Raw genomic sequence first — 23,956 nt, 5'->3', positions numbered from 1 at the left:
TAGATAGGAAAATGTTTCATGCAGGGCAGTCATTTCGTAACAAAGTAATAACTAAGGTAGAAGACTGTTATTTTGTGTGTGGTAAAAAGGCATATAAATGGTTACCTGAGAATTGGTCTGGCAGTTGTTTTTTGGGGTACCTGGTTCCGGCCATCCGACACACTGCAACTTTGCCTCAGGGGAGTATTTGAAATACTCGAGACGTAACCAAAAAGACTGTTAAGAAACCTGAGAATCCAGTGGGACGAATTGAAGCAAAGTGGAAAGACCATCGTAATGTGGGAACCAAACTTGTGCACATGGACTTGAGTGATGCTGTTATATCACCCATGTATGGCGGAGTTAAATTAATATGGGAGCTGCGAAAACTGTCCAAACTTCTCGAAATAATGAGTAATGCGACTTTTTCTGCCCTTGAACTGATAACTGATGAACTGAATGCCATGAGAACTGTAGTGCTCCAAAACTGAATGGCTCTTGACTTCACCCTAGCGGCGAGAGGTGGAACTTGCACTTTAATCAAAGAAGAATGCTGTGCGTTCATTCCTGACCATCAGCATGAGATTAACGACCATCTCGAGGTGATTCAGCAAGTGTCGGCCATGACCAAACCAGGCCCAAACCCTCTGACAGATTTTTTCCAGAATGCCTTCGGGGGGTGGGGCTCCATTTTTATGAACATATTGATTGCTATTGGGGTAGGATTACTCTTGATAGGAGTTTGTATTTGTTGCGGAATCCCCTGCATGAAGAGATTAATTAAAGAATTCATAGATATATCCGTATCTGAGACTATGTATCAAAGTACTGAATTTGAAGAGCTGCTAGAATGCGAAACACTTTCATAAAAGTTTAAACTGAATGACTTTCTTAACTGCAAATCCTGAATGGAAGAGGTTAGGAAAAGAAGCAAGCTGTTTATTCTTTTTTGAAAATAGAATAAAAAGTATTAACAGGAGGGAAATGTTAGAAAAATATGTATTAATGCGTGTATGCTTAATGCCAAATTAATAATCAAGTGTTTTTAATATGCTTTTCATTCTATTTTTCATGCTCTGTGTTTTATACAAATTGAGTTTCATATGAGACTGAAAAAGATGCTTTTTGAAAACTGCAGCAGGCTTTCTGAAACTTGCAAGTTGCCCTCTGACCTAGTAACTGCTAGCACAGCAATATTCTTGTTTATGCCTTGTGAAAATGTGCTTGAGAAGCAGGTGTTTATCTGCTAGGTCAGAAGTAAATGAATGAACAATGCCTTATATGATAAATGTAATGATTCTAGACAAACAGCCTTGTCCAGAGGATGGGAACCTCTGCAGCTGCAGTAATTTAGAGATAAAGTAGACAAAGGATTATTAGAGAAATGAACTGCTAGCATTGTGCTTGATTTAGCTGTAGTATCTTGAATGTAACATACCAAGTATCTAACTGAAAGTAACAAAGGCCATGTTGTTTTCCTCAGGAAGTTTCACATAAAAATTGTTTAAATCAGCAGAAATTCATGGGAAAGATGGTCAGCAGATGATGATGAAAAGGTGGTAACCTGTTACGTCAGCATGGTAGGACAGGATTAATTTGAGAACTTATAAAAATGAATGTATTTCCTGTTTCTGGTTAGACAAACTCTGTATTAGCACGTTTTTGTCTCCTTGCTGCAAGATTAAAGTGCCTTAACCTGAACCTACCGTGTTTTGATCATTTTTAAAGTATATTTTTCCTTTGACACAATCCTTTCAGAAAAAAACATAAATGAAAAATGATAATTTAAATTCTTTAACCATGTAATAGTGAATGCACCAGTGGTAGTGTTGTTGTTGTGTCTTTTTGCTTTTCCCGGTTAGGGGTCGCCACAGTGGAACTCCGGTCCGCTAATGATTGGCAGTAGATTTTTACATGCCAAGTTGCCGGCCCTGATGCACAACCTTCAACGAAGGTGCGCCCATTCACGCATGTCTCCACACAGAAGACGCTCTAGCTGAGAATCGAACAGGACAACGTCTTACTGTGAGGCGACAATGCTACCACAGCACCACCACCGCAATTAATGACATTTAATTTAATATGCAATTAAATACTCAAATTAGTAAAACAGTAAATGGATGTAAAAAAAAATACAAATTAGTCAGAAATGGTAAGTTAATACAGACAGAGGCATATCTTTCTCAGCCATCCCTTTGTGTCGATCCACATTCTAGCATCCCTCAACTCTTAAGATGAGGACAAATGGAGATATGAACATGAATGACTGTACTTTATTAAAAACACAGGTAAAAAGCATTCTCTCTACAGCTGAAACAAAACATATAAAAAAAAAACCAGCTAACCCAATGGCAACACCAAGTAATTTAATAGTTAAGCACTTTTGTCTGTTACATGAGTTATGATAAAGTCCATGCAATAGACAAAAGCATCTAACCGTTGATTACTTTGAATGGACACCATCAGTTGTTTTCTTTTGTTGCCTGTACTACACTGTCAACTAATCAACATCTTCCATTTGTGAGTCCCCCCAATGTCTTGTACCTGGAGTGGCTATAGACTTCACTTTACTGAGCTATGCTTCTGCATACAGACATATAGTCATATGCAGCATTGTCAAAAAATATACAGATTTTATATTTATTTATCTATGGATTTATTTCATTTGTTTAACTGGATAACTGCACTGGCTCAAACATCAGGCTTATTTTCAGCCCTGGCCCAGGTCATCTGGCAAATAACAGGCATGCACAGTAAATACAGAGTTATAGTCATTTACGTCAGCAATGTAATATGCAAACAAGGCAGAATAATGCAACATATAAAAACGAGAAAGAATATAGCCTATATCATGCAATATCCAAACAAAGAAGAATATAGTTTACATAGAGGCATGATGCACAGTATTTTACAGTAACAGTTTTTTTTTGTAAAAATAAAATTAAAAAAGCAGAAGCATTTTCATTGTGCCATAATTCAGATATTTGTTTTCATAGCTATAGGTATAAATGGTATTAATATATATTTTACCTGGGTAGCCATTACTTTTGGAAATGGTTTATACTGAATCCTCTAAACAGTCGCCGAGAAACAAGTGGTCCAGGACAATAAGGTCTCCAATGGAACAGTAAGATTTCCCCTCAAAAGTCTATAAGACACTGAATAAAGGGATAGAGATTCCATCCTCTCTTGGCAGTTCAGGGACTTCAGGCCTGTGACCTTTTCAGTTAGGAACCTTTGGGGTCTTTCTAATCATTTGATATGCTTAGTGAGATACATCCCAAATGAGCACTGTATGCAATGATTGACTTGATCAATGCAGAGTATAAGGGAATGATTACCACTTTAGACCTTGATGATGTTCCCTTGGCAATTAGCCTGGCTAAATATTTCATATGATTGTCAAAAGACAGGGCAGTATCAATATAAGTTTATAATTACCTCTACCTACCTATCCATTTCATGTATACACACACACACACACACACACACACACACACACACACACACACACACACACACACACACACACACACACATCTTCATCTGTCAATTTCCCCAAAAGCTGTCATATAGAATTCATAGCAGCTACAATGTCATTTTAGTCTAATAATCAGGTATGTTTGACGCTAGCCATCATCAGGCTTTACCTCTTTTCTCAAGAAGGTAAAGGCCAGTTTAGTAATTAAGCAATAACTGATGACGTGGTGTGGTATATTGAAGATTTACCTATGGTTGGTGTGGTTTAATCACGAGGGCGAAGCCCAAGTGATTAAATAAAGTCAACAGTGAGTAAATCTTCAATATACCACAACCACGGATTTGGTTACTGCTATTATACAATGACATTATTTAAGGGAAAAAATACTTACTTTTCTTAAATAATGCCTTTGTATAGTGGTGCATTACTGTTCTTCTGCTGGTAGTGGTATACAGCTTTCTTGTGATGTACTGCGCATGCATATGGGACTTGCATTCCCATGCATACCCAGTACATCAATGCTCTGAAACAGAAGCAATGGAGAAAAGAAAGTCTCCGGTGCTCCATTTTTTTAATTAAAAAAGAAAGTTTTGGACACCTTATACCAACTGAAAAAAAGTTTGGGCGACCGGACCTTTTTCCGTTGGTATATTGTGGGATTTACAACAGGCATGGTGGCCAATTAGCATGCACATTTTGGAATACTAATGTGGGGGGTCATTGTATAATTCAAAATAACCACTTCACCGGCAGCAAAAGGAAAAAGGGCACCACCAACACAGTAATTAGAGTGTTGTATATTTTAATCCATGCTTTCACCTTAGTGGTGTTCCTTTTCCTTTTACTGCAGGTCAAGTGGTTATTTTGAATTACTGGTGTATATATTTTTAACCATTGTCGGAATAGTGGTTGTTTTTTTTTTTTTTTTTTTAAGGCCAGTTCAGTATTAGGGTAAATTTTTGAGCACCCATTGAGTATTCCACTTTTAGTCTAAAGGAAGACTAAAAGAAGACATTGAATAACTTTGTTTAACCTGCAGAGCAAATTTAATGGAGGGAAGTGCCAGGTGATGAATCTCTCTCACTCTCTCTCTCTCCCCCATCACATTCTGTTTATTAGTGATGAAAGTTCAGATCTCTGGATCTTGTGTTAGTTGTACTATCTCAGTTACTTATAGTAGGTCAAGAACCACTGGATTTCTAATGACGTGACCAGAGATCACTCCTCAGGAGTCTATAAGATACAGATTACAGGAATGGGGCTTCCAACCCGTCCTGCTAATGAACGTTCTTAAAGCCAGAGATCTTTTTGGTTGAGATCCTCTGGAGCTTTTTGCATTTGTTGATACACTGAGTGAACTACATTCCAAGGGTGGTGCTGTAGTCTATAACAGGTCTGATCGGTGCTGAGTACAGGTGAATAATGACATTTCATTTCTGGATATAGACAACATACCATTGGCTATTAGTTGTGCTAAGTAGAAGGATTTCCTGACTACAGATGCCATGTGATGATCAAAGGAGTGGGAACTACCAACCCAAGTGCCCAAATCCCTGACTATCTTTTTGTTTAATAAGGGAGTATTATTTGTACTGTATATTGTAAGTAATTGCTGTTTCCAAAACAAAGCAAAATACTACAATTTTAGTGTTATACCACATATTATCTAAGGTAAAATCTTTCTGAAGGGTACATATATCTGAGGGGGCGGGATTGCCAGTTACACTCAGTTTGCTTTCTTCTGCATATTTGGTTAACCAGAGATCCTGGTTATCAGTTGTTTAATCATGCAAGTAGATGCTGAACATGAGAAAACTCAGTATGGATCCATGGTGGACTCCACTGGTTACTTCAGCACTATCTAAAGACTCATTTGCCACACAAACTACACGGGCTCTGTCTTTCAATCATTTGGCTATTTACCTTATCATACAAGGATCTATGTTTAAGCCAGACAGCTTCCTTCACTTTCAGCACAAGGTACAGTACTGAATGCTTTGGCCAGACTGAGATAAGCTGTACAAACAGCATGACAACTGTCAGTAGCTTGCATGATCTTCTCAAGGAAGTTAACAAAATTTAATAGGTATACTGTTTCCTTGACAAAGCCAAATTGCCATGGGCCAAGCCTAATGACATTCTTGATATAACTAATAAGATCAGTTGTGATACCCTCTATAGCTTTATGGATCAGACTTATATAGATCATTGGCCTATACTTTGCAGGGACATTGATAAGGCTATCCTTGTGAAGGGGCACTGCTAGAATTTGGGCAAACAGTGGCTGAGCTTAGGGTAAACAATTTAAGGACAGGTTCAGTGATGTCATGACTGACACTGTGCATTGAGCACCCAGGAATGCTGTTTTGACTCATGCAGGAGGTATTTTAGGTCTTTGATAACACCCTAAGAAAATGTTCTCCATTGATGATTCTGGGAGGATTCATGTTTTGGGGGGGTGACATTTGTAGTGAACTTATTTGCTAGTATACTTGCAATGTCTTTGGGTTCAGAATGGAAATGTGCCATTACAGAAAAGTTCAGAGCAATGCTGAGTGATATTTCTTAGTTTTCTAATTTAACTGCAGAAAGACTCGTAGTTATCCTTTACTTCAGAAGCTAATCTTCATTAAGGAGTTATTTTACTGGTCTTCATAGTGTTTTTTTTTTCATTATTGTGCTATATTTTATACTATCTTCATTTTGAGGAGTTTTAACATTACTGTGCAGTTTAAGGAGTTTTTTTTTTCTTTTGTTATAAAATTAAAGTTTCTTTATAACTACTGACCACCAGTGGAGTGTTATTAAATGTCCTCAGAGCTGATTAAAATAAATGAAACTCAAAAAACAAAAGGCTGGATTAAATGGAAGAAGCTTTAAACAGGTATTCAGATGAGCTGATAAAACTGCAAAATTCAGGTTGAAATGAAGAAAACGATGGCTGAGTAAAAGCTGCTCAAGAAGAGATACTTCAAAAAAAATGGTAGAATTAGAGGACAGAGCATGTAGGGAAATCTGACATTTTCTGCTGTACCGGAGAAACTGAAAAAAAAAACAGACTATATTCATTTTAAGAAAGCACATATGAGCAAATGGACTGTTATTCAACAGCAGGAGGTGTTAATTCAAAGGGATCATTGTGTGTATGCTCCAAACCTGGCCATGAGAAAGCAGCAAAGAACTTTAATAATAAAGATGCAATCCTACCAGCAGAAGGAGTTGATTCTGACAAAACTGCGGCAGAAGGACAAAGTACTAAAAGTTGGAGGCAGTAGAGTATTTTTGGGAAATTATTACTCACTATGCACCAGGCAGAAGAGAGATAAATTTATTCCGGCAATCAGAGTGTTGAGAAGCAGGTGTGAGATTCAAGCTGCTATATAGAATATTATTTCCTGGAGGGTCAAAGTCATTTTAATGCAGAACATGCTAAGGAAAAAATACAAAAGTTTATCCAACAAAAAGTGAGCTATCAAACAGAAGGGGATTCTGCTTCTTATTCTTCTGATAATAAAGTTGCCACCTCACAGCAAGAGGTTCTCCAGTTCAATCTTCAGCTGAGGTGCCTTCTGTGTGGAGTCTGCATGTCCTCCCTGTGATCACTTGGGTTTCCTCCGGGTGCTCCGGTTTCCTCCCACATCCCAAAGACATGCTGTAGGTGGATTGGACAGTCTAAATTGGCCCTAGGTGTGCGTGTGTGTGTGTGTGTGTGTGTGTGTGTGTGTGTGTGTGTGTGCGTGTGCCTTCTGTGGAAGACTGGGTGCCGAGCTGGCAACTCGACACTGTAAAACTCCACTGACAATGGTGAGCGGACAAGTGATCTGCTGTGGTGACCCCTAACTGGGAATAACTGAAAGAAGAAGATTCTTCTGATAATAAAACTCATGGAGAGACCATGCCAGTGAACCTTTTTCAATGTTCTAAAGAAAAATGATTGAGAGGCAGGAAAAAAAAAGCACAGGAGTTGACTAGAAGAACCAGTAGTAAACTGGAAATGAACCAGAGACTGGGTATGGGATAAGGAGATCAACAGGAACAAAACCAGCAACTCAGAAATTAATGAATAAATGTGGACTTACAAAGCATCAATTACATTTGTGAAATATGATGGAACAAGAAAACATTGAAATATTGGACTTTTTTGACTTTGTTAAACTTTTAGAGGACTCCAAAGCATATGCCCTACTTCAAGTCATTAATGTTTGGAAGAACATAAAGGAGAGCAGAGGAGAAAGAAAATAGGTAACTGTATGTAAAACACATGTTGTTCTTACCAGTATTTTTATAATACATGACATATACTGCATGCTATAAAGTAAAGTTTTTGCAGTTATTTTTGTGTGTAATAGGGATAGTAAAGTAAACAGATGCCTCTATTTATTTTCCTTCTTTTCTCTTTCTTCCTGTTCAGTTTAAGAAATGTACATACTGCAATAAAATCAGAAGAAATTCTGGACAAAACAGCATGATATAAGTAAAACTGGTATGCTTTTTCTTACTTTTGCATAGGGGAATGACTGGATTACAGCCCTTGGCTTGATTTAATAACAAGTTAAGTTTTAAGGGGAAGCAAGTAAATAAAAGAACACTGGATATAATGAAAAATGTTCCTCTAGCAAATAAACGTTTGCAGTGAAACATGAGAAGCTTGTAGTGGAAGGCAACTGTGCTTCTTGTTCTCATGTTAATATGGACATAAGCTGATAAGGGTTATAAAAACAGTCAAGACATTTTTTCAGTGGCTAGGAGATAGTGTTTTCTATAGACAATTAAATTGTTTTCTACATCTGGGAGAGGAATAAATATAAGACAAAAACAGACAGCACTTAGTGTAAGTAGAAGCAAAGGCTGTACCATGCATCATTTTCTTTTAGCTGTTCCTGTTAGGGGTCACCACAGCAGATCATCTGTTTCCATTTCTACCTGTCCTCTGCATCTTGCTCTGTCACACCAACCACATACATGTCCTCTCTCACCACATCCACAAGCCTTATCTTAGACCTTCCTCTTTTCCTCTTACCTGGCATCTCCATCCTTAGCATCCTTTTCCCAATATATCCAGCATCCCTCCTCAGCACGTCCAAACCAACACAATCTTACCTCTCTGATTTTATCTCTAAACCATCCAATCTGAGCTGACCCTCTAATATACTGATTTCTAATGCTGTCCATCCTCATCACACCCAGTGCAAATCTTAACATCTTTAACTCTGCCACCTCCAGCTCTGATTCCTGCATTTTTTTGTCAGTGCCACAGTCTCCAATCCATATAGCATAGCTGGTCTCACTACCCTCTTGTATACCTTCTCTTTCACTCTTACTGGTACCCGTCTGTCACAAATCACTTCTGACACTCTTCTCCACCTAATCTACCCTGCCTGTACTCTCTTCTTCACACCTCTTCCACACTCACCATTACTCTAAACTGTTGATCCCAAGTATTTAAACTCATCCACTTTCACCAACTCTACTCCCTGCATCTTACCTTTCCTCTATCCTCCCTCTCATTCACACACATATATTCTGTCTTAGTCCTGGTGACCTTCATTCCCCTCCTCTCTAGAGCATATCTTCACCTCTTCAGGGTCTCCTCAACCTGTTCCCTAGTTTCACTACAGATCACAATGTCATCCACAAACATCATAGTCCATGGGGACCATGCATCTTGTTTGAAAAAAAAAAAGAAAGAAAAGTGAGGCATAAGGTTGGGAGGGTGGCCTAATGGTTAAGGTGTTTGCCTTACAAACACAAGGTGCAGGGTTTGAATCTCACAAGGGATAATTGGCTAGGCTTAAAATGGCTCGCAAGGGCAGTTAGCCTAGTACTAACCTATGAACCTATGAACTTTTAAGTGTGTCTGCTTAAAGGTGAATATGTCTAGGCATCTTTTGATCTTCATGATTGCTTGCATAGTTTTGTTCCTTATGGTTAGGTCCAAGTGCTAGAAGGTTGGTGATGGAAGTGGAACAAATTTGTTGGCTCTCTGTATTGTCCAGTACTTTGAGTGTTAGCTGGCTAAGTGCCAAAAAAAGCTAAGGGAGGGCTGGGATAGCACTGCCATATAGTAGCAATGGTGACAAAAGAGTGACACACAGCTTGCTGATGCTACCAGTGCATCTACAAGTAAATCAAAGCAGTCAAGAGAATATAAGCATATACTAATGCTGCCCTGAGCACAATCAAGCCAGCTGTCATCTAGGGGAAGAAATTAACAATACTGATTGAAGGGAAAAAAGAAAAGGCACTCACTATCTACTGCTGAGCTGCAACTATTGCAGTGCTGCTTGGAATTCATCTCAGCACAAGAATGTATAATAAATACCAATTAAGCAAAGCAAAAGTAACAAAAGAACCAACCAGAAAACAACTCAGGGAGAGCCAGTGGTGCCCACACACTTAGAAAATGACAGCAATTAACATTCTGTCTTAATACTAACTATTGCAGTCTCCACGACGGCCACTAATACCTGACTAAATAAGCTGTTCTTTATGAAAAATGCATTTTCAGTTAGTTACAACTGCTCTTCTCTGAAAATAATAATTATTACAGTTTCCAACATCGCACCCAACACCTGGCTAAACAAATTGTTTTATGAAACTTGCAGTTTCAGTTAAAATACTCCAAAACCAGTTATAGTAGTTTACAACTGATAAATTTAATCAAGTTCATGAAAGTGTTACTTTTCTGGTGTAGAAGGTACTCAGAAAAATAATCAAATCAGGTGGAACATACCTTAACCAGTGCACAGAGGCACAGCCTAGGGTTATCCGACCAAAAGGGCAGGAATAAATAGCAATTAAGCAACTCACTGTCCATTAACCTGATATGGTAATTTGCAACATGTGAAATCACTGGAACAAGCATTAACAAGCATCCTGTTAGGGGATGTAAGTACTCCCACATCTAGAAGGTCAACAAACCATGACTAAACATACTGTGACTGGTGAGTCCTGAGCTGACCAAAAATGGCTTGATTGTATGACCTGCTACCATATATGGAAGCATACCCTTCCACTGTAACTGAAGGCAGTTAATCTAACATTGGTCAGCTACTTTTCATCGACAATGTAAACATCAAATCACAAAGGATAGAAAAAAAACAATGTTTTTTACAGGGGGCTGTAGCCCCCACATCTACTGCTAATTATATATACCAACTCAGAAATCGCACTACAATGGGAAAAAGGCATAAGCCCTGATCCCCTCTGTACTGTGATCTATTGGTGAAAAGGCATGACTTTTTGATCAGCTGATTTTGATCCACTTTTTCACACAGTGATGTAAAATCCAATTTGATGTAAGGTTCTGCATACATCTCTCTCTACATATATATATATCTATATATATATACACACACACACACACACACACACACACACACACACACACACACACACACACACACACACACACACACACACACACACACACACACACACACACACACACACACACACACACACACACACACACACACACACACACACACACACACACACACACACACACACACACACACACACACACACTCATATACGGCTAACTAAGAGTTCACACATTTGTTCAGTATTTGGGAGCTTATATAGACAGTGGCCTAACTTTTGACCAACATGTGTCTTATTATTCTAAGAAAGTCCTTTTATATTACACAGCTTATATACAAAGAGATTGTGTCTACATCTAAGGATGTCATTGTCCCCCCTTTACTCAGCCCTCATTAGGACAATTATTGATTATAATGCCCCCTTTGGCATGTATCTGTCCAGACACATGCAACTACTAATGCCCACACAGATGCCTTACTAAAAGGATGCAAGGCCTAAACAACATGTCTTATATGGACCGACTCAAAGCTCTATCACTACACTCAGTATCCTGCTGCTAAGATGTGACCTGTGTCTGGCACACAAGGCACCTTCCAACCAGTTACTGATGGATTTACTGCACATCAGCAAGTCAAATGGTATTAGAAATACTCAGTCTCGGGATCAAAACTTCTTCTGCAGTATCAACATTACAGTTTGGAGGGACATAGGTATAGTTCATAGAGGATACCACTGCTACAGAACAGACTCCGCAGCTATATAAAACAGAGTTCATCCTTGGGCATTTTCAAGTACAACTTAGAAATATTGATGAGATACAGAAAATGTACCACAGGACTGCCCCCTGTACTACTAATGGACAGATGCAGCTCCTATATGCTTTAGCCCATTCATGGGTCCCCTCAAATAACCTGTGTTATGATCCCAGTTATTCTCATTAGGGATAATTTATAATTATTGACCATGTGATGAATAAGGCCACTCTATAGCCAAATGGGATAGGTTATTTCAAGCACAAAAAGGGAAAAGTACAGTTTTGTACCTACCATAAATGTAGATGTCCGATAGGTATGCATCTGCAGTCATAACATATGGGTTGCCCTGCCTCAGGCAGCCCTTCGGTCAGCCGGATTCCAAAGTCTGGGTCTGGCCTCGGCTGATGTCGCACTTTCCCTGACGTCAGAGCGTCTGGAGTATAAAAGCATCAGCCGACGCCATTTTCCTCAGTTTTTCTTGCCCCAGATGCCAGGTGCCCTCTAGGAAGGCCTAATTTGGATAAATGCTGAAAAGTTCCAAACAATTGCAAATTATATACATGTATAAACAAACAAATACACCATAATAGATTCCCCCAGCTAGCTAAAAGAGGGGTAAGCACCCTAGGAATACCACAGAGGGGAAGGAGGGAGGGTAATCCTGACTGCAGATGCATACCGATAATGTCCTTCATCCTCTGAGATAAAATTGTTTGATTGGGATTTAAGGAATTTTCCAGGCAGTTAGCTGTAATGTTTTCAAGTTGGGATGCAGTGTCTTGAAATTGTTCTGCGTTAGAAGAAGAGGCCATAGCAGGAGAGGCCATGATTTTGCCTGAGACATGCTTCTCAATAGTGGATACCAGTGTTGTCTTGGCCAGTCCGGAGCTATTAGTATCACTTTTGGCTGTTCCTCTCTGATTTTCAGTAGAACCTTGTGCATTAATGGGAGAGGTGGGAAGGCATACACTGTTAGGGCTTCCCAGCTGAAAGAGAGAGAGTCCACCCTCCAAGCTTGTGGGTGGTATGTCCTTGAGCAGAATGTCTTCAGTTGATGGTTGAGTGGGGAGGCAAACAGATCTATCTCCGGCATCCCCCATGTCTTTGTTATTAGTTTGAAGATGTCTGGGTGCAGCATCCATTCGTGCGCATCCATAGTAGTCCTGCTTAGGCTGTCCGCCAGTGCATTGTCTTTCCCTGGCAGGAATTGGACCTGTAGTTGGATATTGAGATTCAGGCATAAGTCCCACAGGTTCATAGCCATCCAGCATAGTGGGTAAGAATGTGTGCCTCCCTGTTTGTTTATGTACCACATGACCGTGGTGTTGTCTGTCCTTATTAACAGATGTCCTTGTTGGAGGAAGGGCTTGAATGCCTCGATTGCATGCCTCACTGCCAGCATTTCCTTTTGGTTTATGTGCATGCTTAGCTGCCCTTGAGGCCATAGGCCTTGGATGCATTTGTCCTCCATGTGTGCTCCCCATCCTTGGTCCGAGGCGTCTGTGGTGATGGTCTGCCCTGTTTTTGGTTTGTTGAAAGGCAACCCTCTGTTGGACTGGCATGCCTGAGCCCACCACAGGAATTCCTTTTGCAGGCATGGAATGAATGGTATCATGGTTTCTAAACTGTGACTGTGTTGAGACCATACACTCCTTAGGTACCATTGCAATTTCCTCATATGTAGTCTGGCATGTGGGATTAGAATTATACAGGATGCCATGTAACCCAGGGCCTGCAGGATTTTCCTTGCAGTAAGCTGAGTTTGTCTTGTCAAAATCATGAAGTAATCTGGAAGTTGTTTTTGCTTTTCTTCTGTGAGAAAGGCCATTTGGGTGTTTGTGTCCGGATCTGCACCCAAAAAGGTGATCCTTTGGGATGGTACTAGTCTTGACTTTTGGATGTTGACTGTGTATCCCAAGGCCTGTAACAGGTGTATGGCATAGGCCAAGTCCTTTAACAATTTCTTCTTGTTGTCCGCTTGTATTAGGCAGTCGTCCAGATATGGATAAATTTGAATTCCCTGTAGTCTGCAATGTGCAACTACTGATGCCAGGCATTTCGTGAATACTCTGGGTGCAGTAGATAAGCCAAAGGGCAATGCTGAGAATTGATAATGCTCTGATCCTGCAAGAAATCTGAGGTGTCTTCTGCAACTTGGTCGGATAGGGATGTGCAGGTATGGCTCCTTGAGATCTAGAGTCACCAGCCAAGACCCCTTGCCCAACATGGGAAGAAGTTGCTGTAGGGTCAGCATTTTGAATTTTGGCACAATGAGATAAGTGTTGAGTGCGGACAGGTTGAGAATAGGCCTCCATTGATTTTCTTTTCTTGGTACAAGGAATAGTCTGGAGTAAAATCCTTGGCCTTGTTCTGAACATGGTACCTTTTCTATAGCTTTCATGTGAAGTAAATTGCTGATTTGTTTTAAAGCCTCTGCCTTCTGATTTGGTGGTAGGTTTGGCATTCCGCTTCTTTTTGGCAAAGTGTGGAAGTGAAACCTGTATCCTTTGTCTATTATTTGCAATGTCCATGTATCCTTTGTAATATAATGCCAGTTTTTTGAGAATAAAGCCAGTTTTCTGCCCAAGGGTGCTTCCAGTTGATCCCTTGTAGGCGGAATCAGAGTCAAGTCATTGAGTCTGTCCTGTAGTAGTGGTTGTTGTTGTAGCTGTTGCACTACTCCTCTGGTTGGCAGGTTGCCACTGACGGCCTCTGTAAGAGCCCTTCGATTGACCTCTGCCTCTAGAGCGCCTGTTCCTGCCTCTCTGGGCTCTGTTCAAGTCCGGAAAGGACCAATTCTTTGTAGGCCAGTTTCTGCTGAATCTCAGTGGTTGAACTTGCAGGAAATCTTTAACTGTTTGCACAGATTTTGCTTTTTCTTCAACCTTTTTCAGGATCTCCTGAGCAGGGGAGCCAAATAAATTTTGTTTCTCCATTGGAGCATCGAGGAGTTTAGCTTTGACATGGTCTGGCAAAGACTGCTCCTTCAGCCAGGCATGCCTACGAATAACTGCCCCAGTCATAGCTGATCTAAATGAAGCCTCCAGTGCATCATAGCCACATTTTAAGAAATGGTTACTAACCTGCTGTGAGTTATGTACCAAATCCTGAAGTGATTTACGGTCTAGGGGTTCTGGAGAAGAAAGTTTCTTATTCAGTTCATCTAACAAATACTCTTGGTACTGTATCATATGGAATTGACAGTTTAATGCCCTGACAGAAAGAGTTGCAGATGTATACACCTTCTTACCCCAACTCTCTAAAGATCTAGACTCTCTTTCAGAGAGTAGGGGATTTTTGGCAGTAGTGGCTGCAACCCCTTTAGGGCCCTGAGAAATAGTTTCTGGGTCTGCAGAATGGGCTTTATACAGATGGAAATGAGAATCTGGGACCCTGTAATATCTGTCAGGTTTGGCAGGGGCCGGAGGAAGAGTGTCAGGGGCTGTACTGACATTATTGTACACATCATTAATTACATTTAGAACAGGAGGTATAGCTAAGGGCCTATGCTGAGGCAAATGCAAAAAGGTCCGTAATCTTTTTCTAGAATCAGAGAAATCCTGACCTTGCCATTGAAAGTGTTCTCTCATTGAGTGTAAAGTCTCCCCAAAAGAAAACTCTTCAGGAGGGGAGGCCGAAGGGATAGATTCCTCTGCATCTGAATCCTCATAAGGCGAGTAAGCCCCTTCCTGGTGGTCTGACAACTCAGATCCATCCGTGGAATCATCTGAGGAGTGAGGTTCAGAGGGGTCAGTCCTGGGCCTGTTGTCTGGAGGGGGATGAGAGGCCCTGTCTGGGTGAGGTTGTGAACCCCTTATTAAGGAGATAAGGTCCTCAGCCAGGCTGAGGATCTGAGAACTAGAGGAAGGCCTTTGGGGGGTAGATTTGGCAGGTAAGGCTTTTGAAAGTTTGGGAGCTTTAGCCCTAGAGAAGGCCTTAATGGACATAGAAGCTGGGGGCCTAGCAGCCCCACGTGCAGGGGTAGAAATGTCCAAAGGTATGGTGTCGGACAAATCCTGAACACTAGCTTCGGTAGGAAGTTCTGAAGCCGACTCAGCCGGGGCCTCTCGGGCCTCGGTGGTCGGAAGTATGGTTTCAGAAGAAGGAATTGCCGAGGATTCGGTTTTGGCCGAAGCCGAGACACTCACGGTAGGCCTAGCCGTGGTTTCAGCCGAAACCGCGGGCCGCGAGTGTCGGTCCTTTTCCTTGCGTTTTTTGACCATATGCGAAGTCGGAGTCTCCGACGGCATTTTATAAGCAAAAGCGGCTCCAAAAAACTCCTCTGCAAACTCCGACCGACGTCTAAGAGTTCGTCGGTTGAAGGAGGCACAGGCTAAACTGGCCGATACGTCGTGGTCTGGGCCTAAGCAAGGAAGGCAGTAAGAATGGAAATCCTTATGAGGTATTTGTTTCCCACAAGTTAAACAATTATTTACTTTGACTGACATCGGCTGAGGGAAGAAAGAGTCCCCAACGGGGTACTTAGCTTTTTTTTGAAGTCTTCGGTAGCTGAAATCTCTGGATCTGACCGACCGGCACTTGCGAACAGCTTCTGCTTCGGGCACCGCACAGCAAGAAAGACTGAGGAAAATGGCGTCGGCTGATGCTTTTATACCCCAGACGCTCTGACGTCGGGGAAAGTGCGACATCAGCCGAGGCCAGACCCAGACTTTGGAATCCGGCCGACTGAAGGGCTGCCTGAGGCAGGACAACCCATATGTTATGACTGCAGATGCATCCTTGAAGGACATCTGGCTAGGCTTAAAATGGCCTGCAAGAGCAGCTGTCCTAGTACTTACCTATGAATGCATGAAACTGTATATACAGTTGCAGTTCACTTGATCAGTACTAATTTGTGTGACTGAAGTCAACTGTAGTTCATTTTGTGCAAAGGGCTGTTTGTGTGAATGGTATTTTGGGGGACTTCTGGGTTGGTTTATGGTAAGGCTAGACATTTGTATGCAGATGTGTGTGTGTGTGCGTGCGTGTGTGTGTGCGACTGCATCTGCACCTGGTGAGTGGGCACTTAGGTCTCCTTGCCACTTTAGTAATGGCCTCCAAAAACACGTTGAAGAAAAAAACCATGAACACAGATGAAAAGCAACCTCCAGACGAACCAGAACCAGTAGGAATATGAAACCACAAACTTTGACTGTCAATAAAGTTTGTGGTTTCATATTCCTACTGGTTCTGGTTCATCTGGAGGTTGCTTTTCAACTTTAGTAATAGTGCTAACGCAATCCTAACCCTACCTCTGTCACTGACCGTAGTCATGCAGTTTACCTTAAAAAAACTTTTCCCTAACACTACCACTGTTCAGACAAGTATGATCTGAGTTGGGTTATTGATAGTACAGCAGAAAAGGAAATGTGTTTCCTTTTTCATTGAATTAGGTGTCTGTAATTAGTCCTGTTGATATAATGAAATGTTGGCATGTTATGGTCAATGTTTTGTGTGCGGATCATTTAACATGTCAGCCATTCATGACTGAGTACTGATACATCAGGATCAATCTCAGGCTCTGACTGGGAGAAAATTTTCAGCAAAGAAACAATGATTTGTACAGAAGTATAGCTAATACATCAATGCCAAACATTCAGAGATTACAATTTCAGCATAAAGCAATTACAGGATTAATATACATAAGGAAAGCAAAAGCATGTGTGTTTTTTGTGTGTGTGTGTGTGTGTGTGTGTGTGTGTGTGTGTGTGTGTGTGTGTGTGTGTGTGTGTGTGTGTGTGTGTGTGTGTGTGTGTGTGTATGTATATGGGTCACCTTCAGATGCCCGACAACGCGTTTTGCCGACACGGAATCCGACGGGACGAAAACACCGACAACGCAGATGACCGACAAGGTGAGAACCCGACGGACTCGGTAAGTGTGCGATCGAGTGAGGGATTTAGTGTTAGGGAGCGGACAGGTAAGTGTGCGATAGTGAGGGACTGTGGGTTTAGGGGTGGGTTAAGTGAGTTAGGGTTAGGGTGCAGGTAGGGTGTGTGCGATAGTGAGGGACTGTGGGTTTAGGGGTGGGTTAAGTGAGTTAGGGTTAGGGTGCAGGTAGGGTGAGTGTGCGGTAGTGTCGGACCTTGGGGTTAGGGGTGGGTAAATGAGTTAGGGTTAGGGTGCAGGTAGGGTGAGTGTGCGGTAGTGTCGGATCTTGGGGTTAGGGGTGGGTAAGTGAGTTAGGGTTAGGGTGCAGGTAGGGTAAGTGTGCGGTAGTGTCGGACCTTAGGGTTAGGGTTTGGGTTAGGGATAGTGGATATGTTATGTAGTGTACTGTGTTGTTTACGTGTAGTGTGTTGGTGTAATGGTTTTCGGTGTTTTGCGTTGTCGGTATTTTTTGTTGTCGGTCTTTTGGTGTCGGTGATTAGTGTGTCGGCGAAACGCGATTTCGAGGATATAAAGGTGATCCGTATGTATGTATATATATATATATATATATATATATATATATATATATATATATATATATATATATATATACAGAGAGAGAGACACACACACACACACACACACACACACACACACACACACACACACACACACACACACACACACACATGCATATATAATCTTTAATAGTGGGGTGGTTTCACTGGATCTCTCTGATTAGCACAATGGCTTACATATGCAGTATGAGGTCTTTCTACATCACAGAAACTATTTCATACTCTGCCATCCTTGCAGTTTTGACACTGCTAAATACTGAAATGCACATGCACACCACAGTAGTTATAGGATCATAGGAAGTTACTAACTTTTTGGCCCTGAGGCCATTATAAGCCTAGCCAAGAGTTTAGCCTATGTTTAGACAAGTCAGCACGCAAAGCCCCTGTCCAGCAGGGACACAGGTGGAATCCCAGGGGTGTATTTTCTGTTTCCCATCCAGTTATCCAGGTTGTGCTTAAAAAGGGTTAATGAGGTACTCTGCTTGACATGAAGAGGGAGTTTATTCCACAGATGTGGAAGTCTCTATGACACAAATCTGTCCCGCCAACAAGTCCTATTAATGTCACAGACAAGGTTGAAGTTGCGCGTGCGGGTTACTCAGGTTACTTGCGGATATGCAGCAGTCCCATCAAGGCGGGGTCTGAGATTGCTTTGTATGCCAGACAGAGGTCACCTCTGAGGCATCTGTATGAAACTGAGTACAGGGACAGGGCATTTAGTAGTTTAGGGCACTTTAGGTGATCTAGCAGCATGTAGTGACTGGAAATAAACCATCTGCTCTTCACCATTCCATGGGTATCACTGGAAATGCAGAAGCCCTTTCTTTTCTGTTTAACAGCAGTCACAAATACAACCTGAAAAAATGGAAATAACATACTCTGTCTGCTATCCTGCCTAAGGCAACCTTCAGAAAGAAAGTTAAGATGGACTCTCTTTACTTATCATCAGTTCCATATAGAACCCAAACCTTGTCATGTAACTTGTAATTAATTCCATATAGAACCCAAACCTTGTCATGTAACTTGTAATTAATTCCATAAAAATCCCAAACCTTGTCATGTAACTTGTAACACATTTGATGATTAACTAGCAAATATCTAGATTGCACATATGGATATTTGACATTCTCTAGTGTTCATACACAAGGGTGGACTTGGAACCAATGAATTTTTAGCCCAGTTTACTCCATTGTGATACTGGAATGCAGGGATGCATGTATACAAGACCACTAAATTGAAAATCTAATTTCTACTTTTTATACTTATCCACCCACATGACTCAGAGCAGAAATTCTGTGTTGTAAGCCTCTGATCAAAACACATTAATGAGAATCAGTCTTTGAGATACTTAGACCCTCCTCTCTTATCTGATTGGATGATGATTACTGACAGTTACAGCTCAGCCTAAATCCAGTGCTGTGACTGGGAGCACCAAGATTATGCTAACAGTAATGTTTCTTTAAGAATAAAAGTAAATATTAGAAGATATGCCTGGATGTGCTTGTGCAACTTTGCAGATCACTTCAAGTTTTCATTCATCAATGTGCCTTTTGATGGATCATTTGTTTCACCCCACTGTTAAGGAAACACTTTCCCAGAGGGAGTAGGATGGAGAGACCTTGCCTGCTGTAGGGGATTTTTTTCCAGGAATCAGTGAAGAGGAAGGAAAATGTGGCTCTATATCTAAGGGTCACAGGGGGGATTGCAAATGGGAAATGCAGTCCGCACAGTAGAGGAGGACTGCAAAATCAGGGTTTCTGAGATTTCTTTCTGGATAAACCCCTTCAGCATTCCTGAAAGGTTGTCAGACTGTTTCTGGAGGTAGTCGGAGATAGTTGTCTCTGCACCCAGATGCTTGGGCATTAGTTATATAAGATATCTGGGTGCTAAAAATCATATCCAGATGTTATTTAAAGGAAAACTTCACCTTCTCCTACAGTTTAACTCAACTCTTGGGTTGCTTTTCTCTCTACAATATAATTCCAGCACAACATAGGTACCTGAAACCTTCTTGTGCTTTATAAAACTTTCTTCACTTTGGTATCCCTCTGCACTACATGCTTCAGAGACCTCCACCTCATTACCACAATCAGCAGAACAAGCTGGAGGGACCGGTTCATAACCCAGAGACTGCCCATGCTATGGAATAGACTTCCCATACATGTCAAGCAGAGCACCTCACTGGCCCTCTTCAAGAAAAATCTTGATGAGTGGATGGGAAATAGAAAATTCACCCCGAGGATCACTTCAGTGGCTCTACTTGACAGAGGCACTGGGAACTAAGGTCGGGTGGCACGATGCCATGGTAATCCTATGAGCTAGGCTTGTAAAGGCTCCAGGGCAATTAGCCTAGTACACACCTATGAACCTATGCCTGTTATTCAAGTGAGTAATCAAAACCACTGAATCCAAATGTTCATGAATACACAGACTCACTTTGAATAAGATTTTCTGAAGTGCATTTCCCCAAATTCTGTAATTCTCCTGCCAATATGGTACCTGATGTCACTATTAAATAAGGAAGTGTCAGGAAGACTCTGCAGACAGCAAAATTCTTTGCACTTATTCCAGTTAGAAATGACTTCCAGGGGCCAATGCAGTGCCTGAGCAAGACAGTTTGGGATTCATCTCTGTCAGATACCTGTGCTACTCTATACCCAATTTCTAGGCAAGTCAGCTGCAATTATGGTACTTTATGTCACGTATTTTATTCAAAAGCACTTCACTCAAATTCTATAAAAGATTATGGCAGATTACTGCATAGCAGATGATAACTAGCTGGCCTACAGTGCTAATACATTTGCAAGACAGAAAACAGTATTTTGTTGAAATTGCAATGAGCCTTGCTTGTTGCATATTTGGCTCACTTAAGGTCTATGGTCTTTGGGACAAGCTGAAAATACAGCCCCAGCTTACATAAAATATGTGCAGCCCTTTCTTACTGAAAAAAAATCAGTCTTCTTCAAAGATGCCTGGTTATTTTTTGACTGACGTGGTTAAATGGTACCTTTGACTGAAAAGGTTGCAATTTAAGCATTTATAGCTAAAACTCTGATTAATATGTGGGTGTATGAATTGGCATTCATTGTCTAGTGATAAACACATAAAAAAGGGTTAACAAATGGCATAAATACTAAATGACAATGTCTAATGAGACTTAACGGATAATAAAATTATTGCTGTAAACTGTCAGTTGTTTTCTTGTTATCTGTCTACTTGAATTTGAAGTTCCAGAGCTTAGTCTAAAAATGATCCAAATAGAGCAGTTCTACCCTGGTAAATAAACAAACACACACACACAAACATACATACATTCAAAATTCAGCTAACTGTATCACTAAAAATAAATATTCTAAATTAAAAGGATGTGCAACACAGTGTAAGATTCATATCTAACGTCTGGCTAGAATAAGTGAAATTTCAGGCCTGCTTTTCAAAAGCATTCATAGAATATGCTGTTTTTAAATATACATGAAATGAGTTCCATAGCAACACATTTCGACAAGTACTGTCATCAGAAATATGGTCTAGATTTAGTTTGATTTAATAGGTAAAGCAGCCTTTTGAAAACTGTGGCTGTCATTTTCCTGGGACTTAATCCAAAAGATCCACAATAAATAAAATGTGGATGCTTGAATACTTATAATAATAAATAGCTACAAGAAATTTTACAGGTTTGCTGTAAAAACATCTTCAGAAGCAGGAAAATCAGCTGAGGTCTGCATCTCCACAGATTTCTGTTAACTGCAGGTATTTGTTAACAAGAAGATGGATTATGTGGTGATGTCATTTAAGGGTGCCTGAAGGTACTGCTGTCAAAGAAATATCTGTAGAAAACTATTCCTCTCACTAGCTGTAAAGGATAATAGGGCATTCCTGTCATTGCAATGAAGGATTTTAGAGCACTCATACAATGTTGTGAATGCTTTTCATTACTCTGTCCATTTCTTTACTGTGTTAAAGGGAATGCATTTTATTCCAGCAACAACCAACTTTAACTCTCAGTCAGCCACTTCAATACAATACTGAATGTATTTATTTTCTGTCGGCAGCTTCCTACCCCTGCACACCCCCCCCCCCCAACAAACATGGTGCTGGGTGAATTCTGCATCATTTTCCTGCTAACTCAGAGATCACAAAAATTCAGAGAAAGTTATAACATTAAAAAAAAAAAAAACACTGAAAACATCAAACGTACTGCTTACTTGTTTGATTAGTCCTGATTCTGAATGAACAATATTTGAACATAAGTCATTGCTGGAACAATCAAAACATGTCATGAATCCTGGGCAATGTGTGGTATTCTATAATTTCCTTCCAAAAATGTCCTCCTTTTGTTCCTCACAATCTACCTGTTTATTGACACAGACTGTCTTTAATATTTCCCCTTAGAAGCATCACTTCTCACCTGGTCATATTCAGTGCCGGCTTCCAGTAGGCTCTGTTGGATGGCAAACTGCAAGAGATCATCCTCGTCTTCCCTGATGGAGTCTCTGTTACTGCCCACCACAGTGTAGCCTCGTGGTACCTCAAAAAGGGTCGGGTCCATTTCACAACCACGGCAAGAAGCTAGCAAGAAGAAAGTACAATGCTATTTAAAGTGACAGTCAATAAAGATACGAAGCAGGTGGGCAGGCATCCAGAATAATTAACCATGACCAAAGCACTGTGGATCATTATTTATATATCAAGCCCTACTATTTCAAAACCTTTGCTTTTTCTTGCTTGACTTCTGCCTTTTTTTTCTTGCCTGCTGCGATTCAGTAGCAGTTCTGTGTTTATTATAATATTTATATCATTACAAGCAGCGGAGAAAGAACACTTGTGTAAAATCTTACTATAATGGTAGATGTCCTTGCCTTCAGTGATATAGTATTCTTAACATATGGCATACCCTGCCATGGAAGCTTGACATCTGGCCAGTCTACCACAGATCCCTGTTGCTGCAAAGGCATGCCAAATGTCTCCCAAATGCTCCTTCCATAGCATAGGGCATAAAGGTGATGTTAAGGTCTACCATAGTCAGAACTGATTGCCCTAGCAGGAACACTAATCCATGGAACCCAATAGGTAATAATGTACAGCTAGGAAGGCAAAGGACTAGGGGAAAGGAGGGAGGGAGTGAATACTACAGCAGTGAAGGCAAGGACATCTACAGTTATGGTAAGATTTTACACAATTGTACTATGTCCTTACATTCACTACTGCAGTATGCTTAACATATAAGACTGCCAAAGCTCAAGAGGAAACTAGAGAGGTGGAAGGAGCATAAGAGTCCTCTAAAAAGCCATGAAGAACAGCACTAGCAAAACCAGCCCTATTTCTAGAGATACCATCCAGCTTGTAGTAGAAGTGCAGGTAGCTGCTTCAAGAATAGAATTAGAATCTAAGCACTTGAAAAAAAAGCACCAGAAGAAGCCACAGCTCTAGTAGAATGAGCTTTGACTGAAGAGGGAAGGCTCTTGCCATGAAAAGTATAACAAAAAAAAATAGCCTTAGAAATCCAAGAAAAAATAGTTTGCTTGAATACAGCAAGTCCCAAAGATCTAGGAAGAAAAGAAAGAAATAACTGATCAGATTTTCTAATAGCCTTAGTGTTGTCCAAATAAACCTTGAGTTGTCTATACATGTCCAAGTTATGCAGCACCCTCTCACTGTCAATTTGCAGACAGGGGAAAAAAGTAGGCAGATTAATAGAATGATTAAGCGACAGCTCATTAACCACCTTAGACATAAAATAAGGGTTAGTGTGCAAGGACACTCTTGTCCTCATGAAAGATCAAAAAAGGAGGACAAGCAAAAAGGGCCTGTAACTCAGGCATCCATCTGGCAGAAGAGCTAACAAAAGAACATTCTTCCAGGAACAATGTTGCAAGGAAGCTGAAGCAGCAGGCTCAAAAGGTGCCTGAGTCAACTTCTCCAAAGCAAAATTATGATACCAGGAAGGAGGAACAGGATTCCTGGGA

General features: G+C 40.8%; 1 protein-coding gene across 2 annotated transcripts in view; it reads right to left on the bottom strand.

The window, feature by feature from the left end:
* The window catches only part of ANKRD13B (ankyrin repeat domain 13B), a 1,471,566-nt gene that overhangs the window by 51,428 nt on the left and 1,396,182 nt on the right, over positions 1 to 23,956 (bottom strand). For both annotated transcript variants that reach the window (XM_044054460.1, XM_044054461.1), the window contains one exon: positions 22,399 to 22,559. In XM_044054460.1, the coding sequence (XP_043910395.1) occupies positions 22,399 to 22,559 (161 nt within the window). The remainder of the gene's footprint in view (positions 1 to 22,398; positions 22,560 to 23,956) is intronic.

Source organism: Protopterus annectens, chromosome 13.part0 (genome assembly GCF_019279795.1).
Source record: "Protopterus annectens isolate FY-2018-M chromosome 13.part0, PAN1.0, whole genome shotgun sequence".
Classification (NCBI taxonomy): Eukaryota; Metazoa; Chordata; order Ceratodontiformes; family Protopteridae; genus Protopterus; species Protopterus annectens.
This window is presented reverse-complemented; position numbering and strand designations above follow the sequence as displayed.